Source organism: Brachypodium distachyon, chromosome 1 (assembly GCF_000005505.3).
Source record: "Brachypodium distachyon strain Bd21 chromosome 1, Brachypodium_distachyon_v3.0, whole genome shotgun sequence".
In the NCBI taxonomy this organism is placed as follows: domain Eukaryota; kingdom Viridiplantae; phylum Streptophyta; class Magnoliopsida; order Poales; family Poaceae; genus Brachypodium; species Brachypodium distachyon.
Window position 1 is genome coordinate 41,845,603 of NC_016131.3, and position 20,945 is coordinate 41,866,547.

The 20,945-nt window shown below is 45.9% G+C and overlaps 4 protein-coding genes across 8 annotated transcripts; 3 read left to right on the forward strand and 1 right to left on the reverse strand.

Annotated features, from left to right (window-relative positions):
- The first annotated feature begins 233 nt into the window (after window positions 1-233).
- LOC100836826 (basic blue protein) lies at window positions 234-1,098 on the forward strand. Its single transcript, XM_003560779.4, has 2 exons — window positions 234-555; window positions 642-1,098. Exons 1-2 carry the CDS (start codon window positions 366-368, stop codon window positions 848-850), a joined length of 399 nt encoding a protein of 132 aa, XP_003560827.1. The 5' UTR covers window positions 234-365; the 3' UTR covers window positions 851-1,098.
- A 2,839-nt stretch (window positions 1,099-3,937) lies between these two features.
- On the forward strand, window positions 3,938-4,987 carry LOC100837134 (cell number regulator 11). The gene is made up of 4 exons (XM_024455550.1): window positions 3,938-4,060; window positions 4,176-4,247; window positions 4,329-4,538; window positions 4,618-4,987. Exons 1-4 carry the CDS (start codon window positions 4,006-4,008, stop codon window positions 4,692-4,694), a joined length of 414 nt encoding a protein of 137 aa, XP_024311318.1. The 5' UTR covers window positions 3,938-4,005; the 3' UTR covers window positions 4,695-4,987.
- Window positions 4,988-5,792: 805 nt separating this feature from the next.
- On the reverse strand, window positions 5,793-13,396 carry LOC104581590 (proline iminopeptidase). Of its 5 annotated transcripts, none has more exons than XR_002960737.1 (5): window positions 13,073-13,395; window positions 12,338-12,474; window positions 12,073-12,246; window positions 11,344-11,870; window positions 10,956-11,258 (listed from the first exon to the last, which is right to left on the reverse strand). XR_002960737.1 is itself a non-coding variant. In XM_024455472.1 (4 exons), the coding sequence occupies exons 1-4, from the start codon at window positions 13,359-13,361 to the stop codon at window positions 5,808-5,810; spliced, it is 723 nt and encodes a 240-aa protein (XP_024311240.1). In that variant the 5' UTR covers window positions 13,362-13,396; the 3' UTR covers window positions 5,793-5,807. The 5 variants fall into 5 exon arrangements, 3 of the variants coding, with proteins under 3 accessions (XP_024311240.1, XP_024311253.1, XP_014755862.1); XR_002960781.1 differs by having other exon boundaries at window positions 11,344-11,940; window positions 13,073-13,392; XM_024455472.1 differs by lacking the exons at window positions 10,956-11,258; window positions 11,344-11,870 and adding an exon at window positions 5,793-5,930 and having other exon boundaries at window positions 13,073-13,396.
- LOC100837443 (cell number regulator 11-like) lies at window positions 5,941-7,178 on the forward strand. The gene is made up of 4 exons (XM_024455513.1): window positions 5,941-6,255; window positions 6,369-6,440; window positions 6,519-6,728; window positions 6,823-7,178. Exons 1-4 carry the CDS (start codon window positions 6,204-6,206, stop codon window positions 6,903-6,905), a joined length of 417 nt encoding a protein of 138 aa, XP_024311281.1. The 5' UTR covers window positions 5,941-6,203; the 3' UTR covers window positions 6,906-7,178.
- Window positions 13,397-20,945: the final 7,549 nt, after the last annotated feature.

Consider the following 20,945-nt stretch of genomic DNA (forward strand, 5'->3'; position numbering starts at 1 on the left):
TACTGCACTGGCACCGACGGTGGCCAAGGAGTGCTTCACAAGTGTCCCTGAATACGGACACGCCATCGCTAACCCTTTGCAGGATTAGCGGAGCAGTGTCAGAAGATCACATGCCCTGGTTGTGTTATTTCTGGGAGGGCGCGATTAATAAGTGCCCTAATTAATCGCTAACCCGAGCTCTATGCGCAACATGTAAGCACGTACGGACACGCATTTAATGCGTGTTCACTCGATCAGGCTAGGCTATAAAGACCACATGACCAGAACTCGATCACCCAACCTGCAAGCAGCCAAAACCAAGCATCTAAATCAAAATAGCCTGTCTAGATCTAGTTCATTTCAGCTGGTCTGAAGAGATTGCAGCAATGGCGGCTCAGGGAAGAGGCAGTGCAAGTACAACCGCCAGCGCGCTCGTCGCCGGCGCCGTGCTACTGTGCCTGCTCCTGCCAACAGCAATGGCGAAAACGTACATGGTCGGCGACGGCGCCGGCTGGACTAAGAACCTCGAGTCCACCTGGCTGCCCGGGAAGACCTTCTACGCCGGGGACGTCTTCGGTAAGTAGCCTTTCATCGTCTTCGCCCGCCGTTTGTTGCATTCGTTCCATTGGGTACATATAGTGAATAATGTGTGCAAAATACAGTGTTCAAGTACGACAAGGAGAAGCACGACGTGACGGTGGTGGGCGGCAAAGGGTACGCGCGGTGCAAGGCGCCGAGGAACAGCACCCACAGCTGGGTGATGCGCACGGGGAACGACCAGGTCACGCTGCGCAGGGGCAGCAACTTCTTCATCTGCGGGCAGCCCGACCACTGCGCCAAAAACATGAAGCTCGCCGTCAAGGCCTTGTGATATCGATCGATCCATGATCCACGCGCGCGTGCACCTATTATAGATCGAGTCAATGCAGAGGCCGGCGGGCGTATATTATCATACCATCGATCGATGCCTATATGGTGGTGCGCTCGTCGTTGACTGCTCGTGTGCCTTGTTGTGTTCTCTTTTAAATGTTTTCTGTTATGAGTCGTTTCACATTTTGTAGTGACCTGCGCATATCAATCATGTTATCATCGAGTAAAACTTGATGTTTTAGTTCTCTACGGTATTATCTGAGGTACCCGTCGGGGTGTGATGGTTCGCAAGAGGTTACATTTTTTATCGGTCACGATTCATTTGGCAAAGCGACGACCATAATAATAGCACTCACTCTGATCCATAAAAAGTGTCGCCCATTGTACTAAGTTAGTACAAATTTTGTACTAACTGGGCGACACTTTTTATGAATTGAAGGAAGTACAAGTTGACTAAATGAACTATCATTCTAGCCCGTGATCAAGGGGGTCTCCTGTAGAAAATATTGAGGTAGAAAACAAAAGATGTCTACTAAGAAAGTGGTTCATAAAACTTTTGGAAGGGGAAGGTGTATGACGGGAGCTGCTGCACAACAAATACCTTCACTCTAAGACATCATTTCAGGTTGAGAGCAGGCCCACGCATTCTTCTTTCTGGAAGTGGCTTATGAGAATCACTATATTGTTCTGTACACCATTTTGTTACATATTTCTTAGGTCTTAATTTTTAAAATGTAAAATAAGAACACTTTTACATCTTTTTCCATTAGTTTTAGTCAATTTTAAGCATTTGTTTTATACATTTGCTTTAAAATGTTTCCGTTGCAACACGCGGGACATATCTAGTAGAAATAAATTTGAATGCTGGCTAAAGATAGATTAGATTAAAAAATTATTATTATATTAGTTGCGCTTGCTAGTAATTTTATCTCAATTTTTAGTAGCAAACATCATCACTATAGTAATCATTAGCATATTTAATTGTTTTCATCATAAGGAGGTGAGATTTCTTTTTGCAATAGAAGTGGGTGGGGAGGCGACGGAGTACCACCACCAGTTGGTTCTTTTATAAGAGTACGTTAGGTTTCTGGCATGCTTGTACATTGACTTAGTATTGTGTAGCCCATCATCCCAGTTTGGTCCAGATCAGCAAAAAGGTAAGTGTAGTGTATAGACGAGAAGTATGACAGAACAAATGTTGATCTCTTGGATTTCTACAGGTAGTTCATCTGTACCGCTTGTACGCACGATAGAATCGATAGATAATATGTCCACTGAAGAACGGAAAAAATGAAGGCAACAGAGCGTAAAGGGTTGTTTGCTTGCTCGGTTTTAATTTAAAATGGGTCATAAGGTGGGTCCCAACATATTGGATATACCTGAGCAAAATTTCCCACAAGCCACAATATACTTTATAATACAATACGGAATATAAACATTGTGGGGGTGGGTCTTAAGCATTACATCACATATACTTTATAATACAATAGAATATATTAGTTTCTATCATCCAAAGAGATTGACGGATGGGCCCTCATCTTAAAACTCAACATAGGTTTTAAGCATTGTACGATTTTCAGTTTGCAATAGCATATATGATGGGCCGCTTTAAGGTCTGTTTGGAAAATAAACATGAATACGCCCAAGAGAGAGGAAAGAAAACAATTATTTTACCCTTATGGCCACGTCTTAGCACTACGGGTGGGCTATAGCCTATAAACTACTATCCACTTTCAGTTTTCTCCCAATGCTTAAGATCCACTCTAGGGATTCATATGGGAGGCTTAAGACGCAGTTTTTGTAACACTGGAGACGCCCTTTGGCCTGGCTGGGGCGATGCACTTGTTTGGCTGCATGTTTTTGGTGGATCTGGCCGGCTGTGCTGAGATTTGGCCTGCATGTTTTGGTTTACCGCGTTAGAGTGGATGTGATGACTTGATGCGACACACTGGTTGGTTGGTTGCATTTGATAAACAAGTTTGGTTGGTTGCGCACCCTCTTTCGTCAGTGGTGTGCGTTTTACCACTACCCACCACCTGAAGAAGGTAATCATCTCGTCTTACTTCCTATCGAGCAAGCAACTGGGGCTATATATGTCCTGATGAATGTTACTCCGTATCATATTTGGCTAAGCGGATAATTCAGCAACCAATTTTTTCAAATGCTATAGAATTTACCAGTACTTCACCTTTTATCGGCGACATGAAAAGCAAATCATCCGCTGTATCAGAAAGTTTGAGAAGGTACCACTTCGCTCCATATGAATCACCCTTCAATCTCCATATGAAGTGATACATTGGTTTGCTTTCAAATTACACTGCGATAACATAAGAGCACACAGTCAGCATCAATATGCAGAAAACATTCTTACTCGTATCTGATTAAATGTTTAAGTTTTAGCCTTGTAAAGAGAAAATACAATTGTCACAACTTTACCAACATTATCACCCTTCACTTTCAATATGAAGTGATACGGTGGCTCGGCAGGCTCGCTTTCAAACTAAATGATGTTACAATTCAATAATAGAAGACTGTGAAGTTAGCAACTCAGCATTACTATGCAGAAAGCATTCTTACTCCTATCTGATTAAATGTTTGGGTTTTAGACCTGTAGAGAGAAACAACAACTGTCACACCTTTACCAAGATTATCACCAGGCATGATTAACGTTTTTTGCATCGAGGTCGGCATGGCGAACGGTCTATTATCTATTTATTATCTGGCCAGCACAATAAATAAGGGGAAATAACAGAAGTCACAGAAAGTTACCGACAAAACTGGAGTTTCCAGAAAGCTGCCATATGTTGATTGGGCATGGAATTTTCAGAAAGAACGATACAAAGCAGAATATGTCAATCTAGCGTGGTATTCTTCGAAGGACCGATTCAAAGCCAAACCTATAAAACAAAAAATGAACATAGAACATTCAGTCAAGTTCCAAGAGAAAGCCCATAAAACAACAAAAAATGCTGCACTGTAGTTCGTTGTCAGAGAACTTGACTCTGTCATATCTTCTTAATTGATACTGTAGTATCATTACTAGTATATAAATATGAACGACATCAAAGATTTCTCACGAGGGCAGACATACTAACACACCATCTATTCCCATACTCCATTGATCACAAATTCAGAGACTACCAACTAACTAGCACCATGGTTGGGGAGTGGTCAGTTGGGCTTTTCGACTGCTTTGGTGATTTTGGCACCTGTATGCAGAGCTAGCTTTTCTGTTCTTCTTGCACCTCTTAAGGATGGGATTCATAAGGGAAAAAGAAAAAGAAAACCTCATGTCTTATGTTTGATTGTCTTTCCTATCCTTTCAGGTTGCTTAACTTTCTGGTGCCCCTGCGTTACCTTTGGTCGCATTGCCGAGATTGTGGACAAAGGCTCCACATGTAGGTGTCTCATTTATCAATTTGTGTTTGGATAAAGTAATAAAATCATCTACCTTTTTGGCTGACTCCCCTTGTTCCCAGCATGTTGCATGAACGGGACCCTGTATGTTTGCTTAGGAACCATAGGCTTCCATTGGTTGTACTCTTGTACCAAGCGCTCCGCAATGCGGTCACAATACAATCTGCAAGAGTCACCCTGCATGGACTGCTGTGTGCACTTATGCTGTGAGAGTTGCGCTCTATGCCAAGAGTATAAGGAGCTGGAAACTCGTGGCTTCAACATGGCCAAAGGTCTCTCTACTTTTCACTTAAAGAGTGCACACAGAAAAGCTATTATGATAAAATCATACTCTGCATCATTCATTTGCAGGATGGGAAGGAAGCAACAAGATGGTGGGGTGTGTGCAAGGCATGAAAGCACCAGGAAAGCAAGGGATGTGCTTCTAGAATATGCATAATTCCATAATTTGATGGTTTATGATGAGGACATAACTCCCCTAAATGGCTTTCTGTTCATTTTCATCTCGCAATGTTCTCCAACATCCAAAAGTAAAGTAAAGCCCGGCTTATATGCCTTGCCCTGTTTGGTAATCTAGTTGATAAATCTCCTTTTATGTATCATTGGGTTTTGTTTAATTTTATTTACTTCTGTTTATGTTCTAACATAGGCAGCATATACTATGTGCTTCGTCATTTTACAGGTATTAAACGGTGGTAAATTGTACTGAAATTTAGGGACCTGTAACATGAAATGTACCTCTATTCGTAACGCTATTGAGTCTCCGACCAAGTACTAACTGATAAACTGGCAAAAGAAGTACTTAAGATGGATATCTACTGTGTATGCGTAAAATGATTGACTAAAATGCTTTTATAATAAAATGGCTATTAAAAGAACATAAATTGTAAAAAGTTCTGCTATCTATACAAACTCATAAAAACTAAAAATGCTGAAAAGAGAATGTTACGCCATAGCAAACATTACTCTAAGAAATATATAACCACAGGTAAAAGATTAAAATCAAACCAGAATATGGATCATGTGGTCTGTCATGCATGCATATCATCCTTGTACATCAACATCGCTGCAGCCTATTAGTCCTGTAGACAGTTTAGACCAGATCAGGTTTTTTTTTTTGGCTCAAAGCATGCAAAAGCATTTCTGGCATACAAAGAACGGTACATCTCAGTGTATAGGCAGGGCAACTTAACAAAACTATGTAACATTCATTAATATCTTAGCCATAAGTAGGTGAGATCATCTGCGCAGTATACATAGCAGAGCCAGATAATGCCCCCCATGAAGAACAAAAAGATAAGGCAAACGGCCAACAGAAGCACCTAATTGAAGATAATTAATAAATTCGAAAACAGCTATGGAAAAACTGGGGCATCTACTAAGGATATAGTACGAGCTCGATCAAGGAAATTTCCAGAGCAGCAGATCCTATCCAACTCGAATTTACATTGAAAAGTCTCCCCAAAAAACCTTGGAAAGAACTGCAATGAAATTTCTCATCACTTCAATCCAGGGTCGCATGACTCATGACCTAATATCGCTCATTGTCGCTTGCGAATTGGGATCAACATGGTGAACAGCTTTTTTTTTAATCCAGACAACAACTGGAAGCTCCAAGGTGATGCCATATGCCGATTCACCATAAGATTTTCCGAAGGAACAATCTGGCAGAAAAAGACAATTGAATATGATATGCTTGGAAGGACTAGTGAAAAGCGAAACCTGTAAACACAATATTAACATACAACGTTAAGTACAAGAAGCAAGAGAAAGCTCACAAAACAACAACAAAATTCTGCACAGGAATCTACTTTCGGGTATAGTTGTGAAAAAGGGCAAGTCATTATAACTTTATAAATACCAAAGGGATCAAGAAACTCAGGCACCAGACTCTGCACTTCTGCAGATCACAATCTACCTAACAAGCGAACAACATAATGGGGAAGTGGTCAGTTGGGCTTTATGACTGCTTTGGAGATCTTGGCACCTGTATGAAGAGCTATCTTTTATGTTCTTCTTGCACATCTTGTGCAGGGACGTTTATAAGAATGTATGCCAATTACATTATTGCATAGTGTTTCATTACATTGCCAACTTTGCAGGTTGTTTGACTTGCTGGTGCCCCTGCATTACATTTGGTCGCATTGCTGAGATTGTGGACCGAGGCTCAGCATGTATGTGCTTCACTTATTTGCGCTTTGGTTCAAGCATAAAAATCACCCATCTTGTAGGTTGACTCTCCTTGTTTGCAGCATGCTGCATGCACGGGACCATGTATGTGTTGCTGGGGTCCATAGGCTGCAACTGGTTGTATTCTTGTACCAAACGCTCCTCAATGCAGGCACAAAATAACTTTCAAGAATCACGCTTCATGGACTGCTGCATTCACTTCTGCTGTGAGACTTGCGCGTTGTGCCAAGAGTACAAGGAGCTTGAAAATCGCGGCTTCAATATGTCCAAAGGTATCTCTCCTTGCTGAAAGAAAAAATAGACCCCAAAAATGGATGTTCAAAAGACATGTCCTCATGACTAAATCATGTTACATCACATTAACAGGATGGGAAGGGAACAACAAGATGGTGGTAGGCATGGCAGCACCCGAAAAGCAAGGAATGGATGCTCTTTTAGACCATGTTTAAATCAAGAACTTGATGGTTGCGAGCCCATGATGGTTGACACTTCTCTTTAATGGCTTTCTGTTAATCTTCAATTCCCAATCTTCTGAAGCCATCCAAGACAAAAATAAAGTCAGGGCTATATCCTTGCCACTTTGGTTCTCAAGTTGTTTAAGCTCATTCTATGTATCCTTATCTATCGATTTAATTACTTCACTTTTGTTTTCATACAATATCTATTTATGTAATTTGATACTCAATGAGCAGGCTGTAATTGGATTTGTATACCCACCGTAATGTACTGCTCAATTTGTAATGATGATTTGCTAGCCTGCTATTCAGTGCCAAACTGGCATATGCAAATAATTGCTTACTTAAGGACAGCGCATCATCTCAGCATAATTTAAATGATCGAAATAAAAGATGTTATTTCAGCAGAATGACTAGACAAGACAAGCACAACCTTCTGAAAGTTCTGCCATCATAACAGAAATGCCTAAATGAAAACAAGAGAGAGAGTTCAACTATAACAAATTGTCAAATTGTCCTACAGAACATAAAAAACATAAGATACGGATTAATCAAGGAAACTTGTACCTTAAATCATGCTCATCAAAGTTCCATTTCTTGGACTGACGATATTTGCTTTACAAAATACACTCCACAAGAAGGCTACAATTCTATTGTCAGAGATCAAGCAATATCGTGATCCTCATTTGCAGTTATTCAATTGCACATTCTCGTAAGCAACATTTGCTCCTCGGGGGTATAGTTCTTTGTGGTCATACAACACCAGTCTGCGTTATTATTTCAAATGCAAGCCATGTAGATCTTCCAATCCTTATCGCATGCATCATTAATTGATTTCATCAGTATGTTTGGTTCCATCAGTCTCCATCCTTACGTAGTTGCTCTTGTCTGTTTAACTTACGATAGTGAATGTAACTGTTGAACAGAGCGTCGATGCCTGACAGATGGGAAGACGCGGAGGTGGTAGTCGTCCGGGAGGCCGAGCGGGCCGCGTGGCGCGGCAAGATTGGAGACCTGGAGGCGGCGTCCGCGGGCGATCCCTGACTTCCCTCCTTTACGTATACGTTAGAGGAGGCAGTTGACCATGGCCGTCTCGGACGCAGCGACGGCGGTCTCGTCGGCGTCGACGAGCTCCGCCATCCTCTTGGTGAAGCCGATTAGCCGAAGCAGGAGGGGTTCTTGCGGAGCTAGTTGGCGGCGCGGCCGGGGGCGGAGCGGGATAGGAAGCAGAAGAGGAGGCGCTTGATTTGGTTGTAAAACGACTCAGTGCCGGTTGCCTCCTCCAGTCAGAAGGATCCGTCGAGGAGAGGAGTGGACCATCGGGCCATGCCGCCCTTCAGCAGCGGCGGGCGGCGGCGGTGGCTGGCGTTGGCGTGCGTGGAGAAGTCAGAAGTGACGAAGAGGAGCCGCAATCGGGCTTGTTTTGTTCATGGGCTGGCGATTTCGTTTTGAAACTGGGCTGGTGCTCCGTGGTTGCACAAACGGATTGCGTTTGTTGCGTCTACACTCTACAGGGCCTAGTATTTGATTTTGGGCTTATAGGCCGTCTTGAAGATCTTTTTCATTGCTACATCCTATTCCTATCCACGGTTTGGGAATTCTTCCGATCTTCCTAGGAGAAACCCTAGCCACCGTCGTCTTCGAAGAGACTTCAATTCTAGCGGTTCCCCTCGTCTCTCACGGCCGATCTGGCTTTAAGAGACGAGGGGAACCATGGATCAACATCTGACATTAAATTTTGCTACCTTCTTTTGTTAAGTTTTTGTGTGCTTCTCGGTGGCGTCTTGGCGATGGTGACGCTGTCGTCTAAAAGATTGGTGTCCTGACTCCTTCATCATCCTGGTGTAGGCGTTGCAACATATGCCATGGAGTCAGTGGTTCTCACGACGTCTTTTCGGGTTGCTGTTCTTTTTCCTTGTGGATTCATCGACGGAGAAGCAATTTTACAGCTTGTCTTGCAAAGGATATTACCCAGCCATGGTGCGTTCAATGACCATAGTTACTCACCGTTTGAGGTGGACGGCTCATGCGGCTTTTCAAAACCTCTGAGGTTAGTTCAGCTTGTGCAAGCATTGTGTTCTGCAATTTTGTCAACGAATACGTAACAGTTCAACGACGGCGTGAACTGTTACGGGGAGAGGTTAATGCGCTGAGAAGCTGATGCGTTTTCTCCTCGATTGCCTAATATGACACTTAATCTGGGAAAAAAGAAAAACCTAAGACGGCGAATAAACTGGAAAGGAGGGAGTACATAGAAACTCGTGGCCTCAAAGGAGACTACTCACGCTCACGCATAATCTTGATGACAACAATCATCTTCCATGCCTCTAACGAAACAATTATCTTCTCTTTTTTTGCCAAAAAAAATCATCTTCTATGCGGTGGATGTATCAACTAAGTTGGATTGGATCCAATCTCCAAAGGACTTATATATAGGACCACCCTTGTGAAATGGGTGGTCCTATGGGTCGATCCATATGGTGTAACTTCATTTCAACACATCTATCTCTATTCCATGTTTCTTATCTTGATTTCCCAAAGTTAAGGAAAAAACTATCATTGCAGCTCATTATTAGATTAGTGCATCAAATATAATTGATATCAATTAATGGCACAAAATAGATGAATATTGTTTTGGCAGCTATTGGATGAATAAACAAAGAAACTAATCTTGATTATTTTTTCATAATAATGATCGATACAAAAGATCCAAAGTGGTCAGACCCTTTTCCGGACCCTGCGCAAGCGGGAGATACATGCACCGGGCTGCCCTTTTTTAATAATGATCGATCTCAATTTTTTTAGCTAATTATTAGGAAAAAAAATCCCTAAATTTTAAAATGATTACGATACATTTTCAAAATATCAATCAGGTTTGTTCACTAGCAGCTTCTCGAGCTTAGGGACATCACCGGCTACGCTTCGTGGTCACCATACTCCATACATCCTAAGAAGTTGTGTCCACCTCAAATTATAACGATCCTTAGTCATGGCCACTTGTCCCACGCAAAAAGAGTTTATGTACCTGGTAGATTTTGCTTGGCAGGTGATTCGCCTCGAGATACAACAACCAGTTCCGCTCGAAAAAAAAAATGTGATGCTTAATAATGCGAACAAATCTGCTCTTGTCTGTCTTCGAATTGTGTTAGTAAACTAGTTATATGATGTGTACATGAACTACATGCTGGGCAGTGACAAGTAATGAGAAAGTCGAAGCTGAATGTTGGCTTCTCTTGTCATTCTGAGTTACGGAGTACTACCTTTGTTGCATCTCGGTCCAGCTTTCCTACCGCGGCAGCGATTTTGCTCCAGATTTCTATCCCGCGGCGGTGATTCCAATCCCGCGGCAACAACGCGGTAAAGATTCAGTTCTACTGGATTTGGTTCTGCTGTTTACACAGCGGTCAAGGAAAATACTTGTGGACTTTTTTTTCTCAGGGATCCTTGCATAATCCATCTCGCTTTTCTCCTTTGTTGAGGTTAATACTGTGTGTACTGTTGGCACGTATTTTTGTATATCTCTAGCGCACAAGGAAACTAGCCAGTGGCAATTGAGCCTGGTTGAAATTCCACACATAATTTTTTTTAACCGGGTTCTTCTTTTGACCGGGATTTCCAAACATGATTGGACAATAAGTGGCACCAACCATTTGAGAACACGATCCTGCAGGTATCAATCACAGTCTCTCTAGTTGTAAATCAGTCTTGTTTGACGGTGATTCATTTGTTTTCCGGTTGTCCCGGCCGCCCGGCGCCGTGCTAGAGACAAGCACATATCTTTGTTTGGTACCTTGGTGGCCATGCCCGATAGTTATAGCTGCCTGAGTTAAGACGTTCTGTGGAAATTGTTACAATTGTTTGGTGCCTTGGTGGCCATGTCCAATAGTTATAGCTGCCTGAGTCATGACGTTCTGTGGAAAACTTTGCTGCGTGACGGATTAGTTATCTCTGGAGTACATTTGTTGGTCACGGAAAATGATCTTCTCAGCTGCAGAGTTGGTACACTCCCATTTACATACCTGGGACTTTCCTTGAACACCACCAAACCAAAGATTGAATAGTTCATGCCCATGATCAAACATTCAAACAAATTGAAAGCAACTTACTTGCTTCTCTAGCATGCTTTCATATGGAGGTAAACTGCAACTGGTCAGCTCTGTCCTCTCATCACTTCCTACCTTTCAAATGAGCACATTTGTCCTACCTAAAGGGGTGATCACCCAAATTGACAAATATAGAAGACACTACCTATAGAGAGGCCATGATCTTACCAAAAAAAATCCACCACTTGCTGCATAGTAACTAGTTTGCCGAGCCAAAGCTGAAGGAGGACTGAGTGTCGTCAACCTTGAAATTCAGAACACGGCCCTCATTATGAAGAGAGAAAATTACGCAAAACCACCATTTTGAGACACATGTTTAGGAAAACTACCTTTAAAAAAAATATATATTCAAATCACCACCATTTTCGGGTCCGGAGGTACTCCCGCACATTGATTTCGCAGTTGAGTACGTTTTGACGGTAAAACTGATAGGAGGGCCCACCTGTCAGTGCCACCGTGGCGCCACGCTGGACACGTCAACACAGACGACGTCGCTAGGGTGCGCACGCGCGCGCTGGCGCCATGGCTGCGGAGCAGGCCCTGCCGTAGCTCGTCCGCGTACGTGTGCTTCCAGAGCATGTCCACGATCTCCTCTGGCACCACCTCCTCAACCTCCTCTACATCTTGGACGACCTGTTTCGCCGGAATCTAAAACCTCTTCGACCTGCTCTTCGATTTCGATTGGCGAGGGCGGGGCGCAGAGGGCATGAAGAGCGGCGGCAAGGCGCGGGCGTCATGCGGCGAGCTCACTCGATGGACAACGGGGCGGCAGGCTCGTGCGACGGGGCGGCGGCGTTGGGGGCAGGGGGCGTGGCGCTGGAGCAAGTAGAGAGGGAGAGCACGAGGAGGCACTTCTCTGGTATAATTAAATACTCCGTCCTGAAATAAGTGACGTGGATTTGTATAGATTATACAAATCCACGTCACTTATTTCGGAGGGAGTAGTATGTGTGAGTCGGTTGCATTACCTTAATCCCACTAAAAATGTAGATCTTTATTGAAGACGTGATGACATGGATCTAACAAGTGCACAGGTGAAGTCAAGGTAGATACTGTACCTGTCCCAGAATTGTCCACGGCTTGGCATCTGGTACAAGGTTCAGACGAATAAATTCTGCATCCTTAACTATGTTATCTGCCCTGAAATGCTTCAAATACTCCACCTGCTCTACTGCAGATGTTATTTGTGAAAGAGATGATGTTGTCAACGGTGTTGACAATCCTGTTCCTCGCTGTAAAGTAAAAGGATGTGAGCACACAAGAAGAGCAAGAGAAGGACAAAAACAAAGAGTGGAGAGCATCTGCAAACAAATCGGGATGCACCTGATCAAGTAACACCACGCGGTATTCTTCACATGCTTTCTTTACCCATCCACTTGCTTCCATGGGACGAGGACTTTCGAATCCTGGTCCACCTTGTAGGTACATCAAATAAGGCAAAGGTGCCTCTTCTTTTCCGGCTGTAATGATAAACTTGAGAGTCATGAAGATTCAAGGCAGGCAGATCGAGAATGAGGCAGGTCAACAAACAGTAAAAAAACATAATATTAGCACGTGTCCCAAATCGGCAATGTTGAACACATTACATCAAGCTTAATTTGAATTCTCCCATGCATTTAATTCATGAATGTCTATCGATCCATGCACTCGGCACATCACCTCTACAATTGCACTGGTGACGCCTTACCTAGGACTTAGCAAAGCCTGTAAAGCGAGTTGAATGGTGCATTTTAGTATGATTGTTGCACTGGACAATGCTAAAGGTTCGCCAAGGTCTGCATGATTCATTTTCAAATCTAGCAACGATGTTCTTCTTCCTACAATTTCCAAATCATACACTCCTACTGATTCCAGGATAAATCACAGGATGTATTGTACACCCCGACCAGAACACGGCACAAACGGAGGGATCGAACGAGCACGCGGCATGCTGCTCGCCCTCCCGAACCTACGCTACCAACCGATCTAGCAGCGGATATGCGTAGGGTTACTTTATCCCCTAATTCTGAGAACGTGGCGGGGAGAGGGGAGGGAGCGGAAGAAGCGGGATCCGTTCACCTGCGACGACCTCGCGGGCGAAGACGGTGATGGTGGGCGTGGAGCCGGCGGAGTGGTCGAGAGGGACGGCGAAACGGTGGTCGCGGAGGCTGAGGTCCGGCACCGCGTGCCACGTCCCGGCCTGGTGCGGCGCGGCGGCGGCGGCAGCCGACGACGACGAAGACATGGCTCTCCTCGTCGGGATCCGGCGAAGCCGGAGGCGGACGGCGGCGAGGAAGGCTGGCTGTTGGTGGTGGAGTGCGAGCGCGGCGGCGGCGGTCGCGCAACGGAGTGACGATCTGACGGCCATGCGGGGCCGTCCATTCGTTATTTAACGGCGGTGACGGGTTTAATTTTCTAGTTGCCGGGTTGTTCGAGGGAGACTGGGGACTGGGGAGTTGGGTCAGCCGGTCACGGGCCACCGGTGAAGGCAAATAATGAGAAAATTACGCAAAATCATACATTTGAGACGCATGTATAGCAAAACTATTTTTTTTAAAAAAAATCAAATCACCACCGTTTTTGGGTCCGGAGGTACTCCCGCGACGGTAAAACTGACGGGAGGACCCACCTGTCAGTGTCACCTTGGCGCCACGCTGGACAAGTCAACACAGACGACGACGCAGGGGTGCGCGCGCGCCGGCGCCATGGCCGCGGAGCATGTCCACGATCTCCTCTGGCACCACCTCCTCAACCTCCTCTACATCTTCGACAAGTTGTTTCGCCGGAATCTCAAACCTCTTCGACCTGCTCTTCGATTTGGATTGGTGAGCATCGGGCACAGAGGGGCGGGGCGCAGAGGGCATGAAGAGCGGCGGCAAGACGCGGGCGTCATGCGGCGAGTGAGCTCGACGGACGACGGGGCGGCAGCGTTGGGGGCAGGGGGCGTGGTGCTGGAGCAAGCAGAGAGGGAGAGCACGAGGAGGCACCGGCGTGGGGGCAGCGGCCACTGGAGGCGGGGTGGGTGGCTGTGGGGAGGCTTCCAGCCCTCAGCGGCTGGGGCACGCTCGGCGGCAGTGGAGGTCGGGGATGGGGACCGTGGGCACGGCTGTAGAAGGGGCAGTGCATGGCGGCTGGGGCAGCACCCGGTGGCGCCAGCAGCGGCCGTGAGGTTGGAGCAGCGGCAGGGGCGCGCTCGGGGCAGCGGAGGTCGTGGACAGGGACGGGTACGGCGGGCGGTGGAGGGGGTAGCGCGCGGCGACGGCGGCGGCGGCGAAAGACCGCGGAGGTTGGGGACGGGGACCGCGGGCGGGGCGACAGGGACAGCGAGGCGGCGGAGGGGTCAGCGCGCCGTAGCGGCAAGGGCGTCGCGTGAGAAATCACCGAGCGAAGCGCGTCGCGCGAGGAGACCTCCGAGCGAACGTTCATCCGTCCACGATCTCTGCCGTGGAGTGCTCCGCGAGGAACGCGAGGTCGCTAGTCGTGGCCGGACACGAAGAAGAAGTGCTCGAGCTCTGGAAGCACACGTACGCAGACGAGCTGCGGCAGGGCCTGCTCCCCGGCCATGGCGCCGGCTCGCACGTGCGCACCCCCAGCGACGTCGTATGTGTTGACTTGTCCAGCGTGGCACCACGGTGGCACTGACAGGTGGGCCCCTGTCACTTTTACTGCCAAAACGCACTCAACTGCGAAATCAGTGCAGGGGAGTACCTCCGGTCCTAAAAACGGTGGTGATTTGAAAAAAAATAAAAAAATGTAGTTTTCCTAGACAAGTGCCTCAAATGTGGTGGTTTTACGTAATTTTCTCTTATGAAGAATCTGCATAAATTCTATAATAAACCAAACTTCCTTGGGTTAATCTAGTCTGTGAACAGCACTGCACAAATGGACTCCCCCCACATGCAAATACAGGCGCATCATTTTGGTGGAAAGATACATAGAAGCTTCATGATCAATATAAGGAGATAGCTCACTGCACTGCCAACAATGGTAGGACTGTCCTCCTCCGGCAGTACAAATGGCAGGACAATCAACTAACACCTGGCCTAAACTCCACTCCTATGCCATTGACCCAAACATCACTCTTGGGGACATGAAAAACAACCCAGATGTAACAATCAATGTTCATCATCCGCTGTCCGCTGAAGCATATGAACAGTTCCAGGAGCTCACTCACTTGCTGGACAACCACCCTCAATCAGATGAGAATGATATATGGACATACCCATGAAAGATTCCAGGATACTCTACGGCTAAGGCATACAAGCTGCTTATAACACATATTGATATTGATCCCTCGTTCAAATGGCTCTGGACCTTATGCAGCCAGCTCAAACATAAGGTTTTCATGTGGCTCCTCATGGTGGACAAACTCAATACTAGGGCACTGCTCCTAAAGAAGAATTTCCACCTCCAATCACACACATGTGTTTTATGTGATCAACATCACTTGGAAACTAGGGATCACCTATTCTTCATCTGCCAATTTGCTATCACATGTTGGAAATATCTTTGCCCAAGCTATAATCCTGAATAGTATCCACAATAACCTTATGGCTCTTAAGCAAGAGGTAGGCGTGCCATTCCACATGGAGCTCATAACATTGCTGGCTTGGAGCATCTGGAAAACAAGAAAAGTCAACGGGATCACTCCATCACTTTATCAATGTAGAAGAACTTTCAAGGATGAATTAAACCTAGTCTTCCATAGAGCCAAAAGAAAGAGCTATCATGGGCTAATTAAGGGCTTGGCTAGATAGATTTAGATGACATTTTATTTCTTTCGTATTTGTACATAAACATTTTTTTTTGACCGAAAACTATAGGAGAGACTCCGACAGTATATATAATTATATATAGAGAGAGAAATTTTTTTGCAAACACAGAAGCAGATTAAAGGGGGGGACACCACAGAAGGAGCAAAAGGAGGAAGGACTTAGGGGACCGAGGCGAGGGAGACCAGCAAGGCCCTCAACGCCTCTTTCGCCCTGACACTAAAGCTACAACTCTGAGCTCTAATACAAAGAAAGAATTTGGCCAACCAACCAACCACAGAAGGGACATAACTATTGAAGATGCGATCATTCCTACACTTCCAAAGTTCCCAGGCCGCTGTGCAGAAAATTTGTTTGTATATGAGAGGAGGCACCGAGGTTCTAGCGACGGCCACTCTGAGGTTAATGTCTGGATTGAACCCCAGCCCATTCCAGCTGATCCCCAATTTGAGCCAACACTCTCGGCTGAAGCTACAGTCAAAGAACAAGTGTTGGCAGGTTTACCTTTGAGAAGCATAGCAGAGGACACAGTCAAGAAGCCCATCTCTGTTGCAATTCCTGCGATCCATCATGTCTCTGGTGTTTAGCCGATCCCTCATCAGAAGCCAGACAAAACCCTTGATCTTGGACACACATTTATTCTTCCAAAGCCAGGTGGTACGTTGATCGGTCAGTAACCTTGGGAAGCAGGATAAGTAGTAATGCTTGGAAGAAAAGGATCCAGTACCCCATCTGGTCACCCAAAGGTCTTTCTCGTTCAATTCCAAGATGAGATCATCAATGATGAGGTTGATGGACATGAGTTCCTCAAACGCCAAATTGGACAGCGGGAGAGCAAACAGATCAAAGCAATCAGGAGTTTGCCAAAAGTTTCTCAGGTTGATATCCTTGTTGACTGCAAAAGAAAAGGCACGGGGAAACCTTTCACAGAAGGGGATTCCATCCCAACCATCCATCCAGAAGGAGAAGGAGACTACATTGCCAGGCAGACCCTTGACAATTTCCTTGAAGTTGGGAATGAGAGCTGTGAGATCCCGCCACCAAAAGGAACCAACAGAGTCCAGCGACGAAGGAACGAAGTCAACATAATAAGATTTCCAGATGAGTTTGACCCAGGGCAGGTTCTCCTGATTGTAAAACTTGTGAAACCATTTTTTTTATTAATAAAGCAATATGCCTTATGGCCTAAAGCTTTCCGTAAAAAATGGAATCAAGACAATCACGGAGACATATGCCTAAAGTTCTCTCGGCACTTTTGTCTGTTTCTCAGCTTGTTTCACTGCTCCGGTTGTTTGTCCCGTATGATAATTTTGAGTGGGAGGTGAGTTCGTCTGAGGATGATGTTTTCAAGGTGCAATTTCCTTCCAAGCTTGAGTTGCAGCGGATGATCAGATTTGGCAAATTTAATGTTCCTGCGAGTGAATGTAGGATCACTTTTGATGAGTGGTCTCCTAAGGTGAATCCTAATTGGCTTCTTCAAGATGTGTGGGTGCGAATTGCTGGTATTCCCCCAGCTGTGAAGGGGGACTTCTTAGCTCTCTGGGGACTAGGTTCACTGCTTGGTAAGACCAAGGAGGTTGACATGGCCTATACATGTGAGCACGGGGTATTGCGTATCTTCATTGGGTGTGTTGATTATACTTGTATCCCTGAGCGAAAAGATGTGTTCATCAAGGATGGTCTCTACAGGCTTACTTTCCAGGTGAAATGACCACCAAGGGAGGAGGGGCTTACAGATGAAGTTATGCATGATACTAATGAGGGTGACGACGAGGGGGATAAGAAAAAGGATGCTTCTGAGAAGTCCAATCTAGATGATCGTAGTGGTAAGCGTGCCAAAAATGTGGATGGCGACACCTCTACTTCTTCGTCGGTTGGAGGGAGTGGTGGTGCAGCGGCACCCACTTCTTCTTCTCCGACCAATGAGTCCGATGTGGTGATGATTCGTATTGGCTCTGTGGAGACACCGGTTCCTATGTCCAGGGTCCCACTTGAGTCTGTTTCAGCTCCGATGTCCTGTGTAAGATTGCTGCTCCTCGTCGTCTGTGGGCTGACCTTGTGGAGGAAGATTTGCCGTGTTTTGGGTCTGCTCCGCCTTGTGTTGACAGATCGAGATACGAAGGTGGACGGCCTATAGGCAGCGTGGTGTCCAGGTCGATCGACGTTGATTCTGTGGCCGGTGACTTGGTTGCGCCTGGTAGGCGTGGTGCTACCATGAAGGAGCTTCGCTCGGTGGTTGCTGCTGACGTGCGATCTAGGCACGAGCAAGGGGCGCCGCTGCTCCATACTTAGTGAGGTGGAGCCCCTAGAGGGGCAGCGTGATGTGGAGCAGGTGGCTTCACCGCCGGCTGATTTTTTCTGTCCCCACGGCAGGTGGCTGGGGGGTCACGGAATCGCTCGTCGCCATCATCGTTGCAGACTGCTTCTCCGACCCGTGTGCCAGGAGGGCGTGCGGGGGCGGAGAGCTCGTCGGCACGGATTTCTGCTCCGACCCGTGTGCCAGGAGGGCGTGCGGGGGCGGAGAGCTCGTCGGCACGGATTTCTGCTCCGACCCGTGTGCCAGGAGGGCGTGCGGGGGCGGAGAGCTCGTCGGCACGGATTTTTGCTCTGACCCGTGTGCCAGGAGGGCATACGGGGGCGGAGAGCTCGTCGGTGTGGACCCCTTCTCTGACCCGTGTGCCAGGAGGGCGTGCTGGGGCGGAGAACTCGTCGGTGAGTCTGGAGGATGTCATTGATTTTGGTGGGATCCCGGAGCCCACGGTGACACGGTCCAGTGCGTGGCTTCAAGCTCAACCAAATGCGGATGATACGCAGCTGGAACGTGCCATGCGGTTGGCACAGATCCGTGATGGCAAGCAAGCATCAGGTACAAATGCAATTCCACTTTCTTTTATTTCTATGCCTGATGATGATTTAATTGATAGAGCACATAGGATTGGGGTTTCTTTGGGGGACTCTCGCGCTGAAGAAATTTTATTTGTGCAAACTATTAAAGATATTGAATTAGGCCGTGCCGTGACTTTTTTGGAAAAGAAGTTGGTAAGACAGATAATGAGGATAAATGTCCTCATAATTTGTTGGTGTCAAAAATGTCTAATCTTTGTGAAGATTTGGCTGCGGAGGAGAATGATGAAGGGGAAGATCATATGGATCTTTTGCCCCCAACGTGTGAAGGTTACACGTCATCGTCAGAGAAAAACTTTTGATTCTGCTGTGCGTCGTAGTACTAGAGTAAAAAAACCTAGGATTATCTCATAAATGAAAGGGATGTTTTGGAACTGTGAGGGTCTGCGTGACCCTGTGAAGCATCGGTTTATTTTTGAAATGATTCGTGATTAGCAGTTAGATTTCATTGCCTTATTGGAGACGGGAAGATCTAATTTTGCAACCCTTTTTTTGAAGCACCTTGCGGCTGGCCGGGATTTTGCATGGTATTGTTTACCACCTCATGGCAGGTCGGGTGGCATCTTGGTCGGTTTTAACTCTACTTCCCTCCTGGTTAATAAGGTTGATACAGGAGACTACTGTGTTAAATTTAGTTTAAAATCAAAGCATGATGGGTTTGAGTGGGTCTTGGTTCCGGTATATGGTGCCGCTCAGGAAACACATAAGCCCGATTTCTTGGCTGAGTTGGTCCGAGTATGTGAGTCGGAATCGCTCCCTATGATGGTAGGAGGGGACTTTAACATTATTCGCTGACGAGAAGAGAAAAATAATGAAAAAATTTCATGCTAGATGGCCTTTATTTTTAATGCTATTATTGAGAGTCTCGACCTTAGAGAAATAGTTCTCTCGGGGAGACAATATACTTGGGCTAGCCATAGAGAAATTCCAACGTATGAGAAACTTGATCGTATTCTTACAAGTGTTGAGTGGGAGCAAAAGTTTCCTTTGGTGACGGTGCAGGCTCTGACCCGTTCGGGGTCAGATCACACCCCCTTACTCATTGACTCAGGTGAACAAGCTCACCTGGGTAACAAAGCCAAATTCTCTTTTGAGTTGTCTTGGCTTAGACAGGATGGGTTTTATGACATGGTAGCGGCAGAGTGGGCCTCGGTTACTGCCGGTAAAACCCCGATTGAGAGGTGGCAGAATAAGATTCTTCACCTTCGTAGTTTTCTTCGTGGGTGGGCCAAGCAGCTGAGTGGTCTGTATAAAAAAGAGCGAGACCGGCTTTTGCGGATCATTGACTTTTTGGACGTCAAAGCTGAATCTGTTCCTTTATGTGCGTTCGAGCTGGACGCTTTGAGGGATGCTAATGATCGTGTGTCCAAACTTAGACGTGATGAAGAGACTAAGTGGTCTCGACGGGCTAAGGTTAAACATGTGTAGGAGGGAGGTTAATAATACTAAATATTTTCACCTCATCCCGAATGGGAAACATAGGAAGAAAAAAATATTGCAACTTGAACAAGATGAGGGCACTATTGTTGGTCAACATAATTTGTGTGCCTACATTTCTGAGTATTATAAGAAACTCTTTGGGGCACCAGTCCCAAATTCTTTCTCTATGATGGAGGATATGACACACGATATTGCGCAGTTGTCTCCGGAGGAGAATGGTTTTCTTGTGGCGCCCTTCACTGAGAAGGAGGTGCATGAAGCCATCTCTCGGATGGAACATAATAAAGCTCCGGGGCCAGATGGGTTTCCTGCGGAGTTTTGTCAATGTTTTTGGGAGGTTCTCAAGGACGACTTGATGGCCATGTTTGTCCAGCTACAGTCAGGGGATCTCCCATTATTTAGGCTGAATTTTGGTGTCATTACTCTCCTCCCCAAAAAGGAGGATGCGGTTCAAATTCAACAGTATAGACCCATCCGCCTCCTTAATGTTAGTTTCAATTTTTTTACAAAAGTCGGTACTAATCGTATTACTGGGATTGCCCATATGGTTGTTCGGCCGACTCAGACAACCTTTATGCCCGAGAGACACATTCTTGAGGGTGTTGTTGTGCTTCATGAAACTATCCATGAAATTCAAAGGAAGAAAATGGATGGTGTCCTTTTTAAAATTGATTTTGAAAAGGCGTATGATAAAGTTAATTGGTCTTTCTTGCAACAAGTTCTGCGTATGAAAGGTTTCGCTCCAAAGTAGTGCGAGTGGATTGCTCAGTTTGTGCAAGGGGGAAGTGTCGGGATAAGGGTTAATGATGATATTGGTCATTATTTCCAAACCAAAA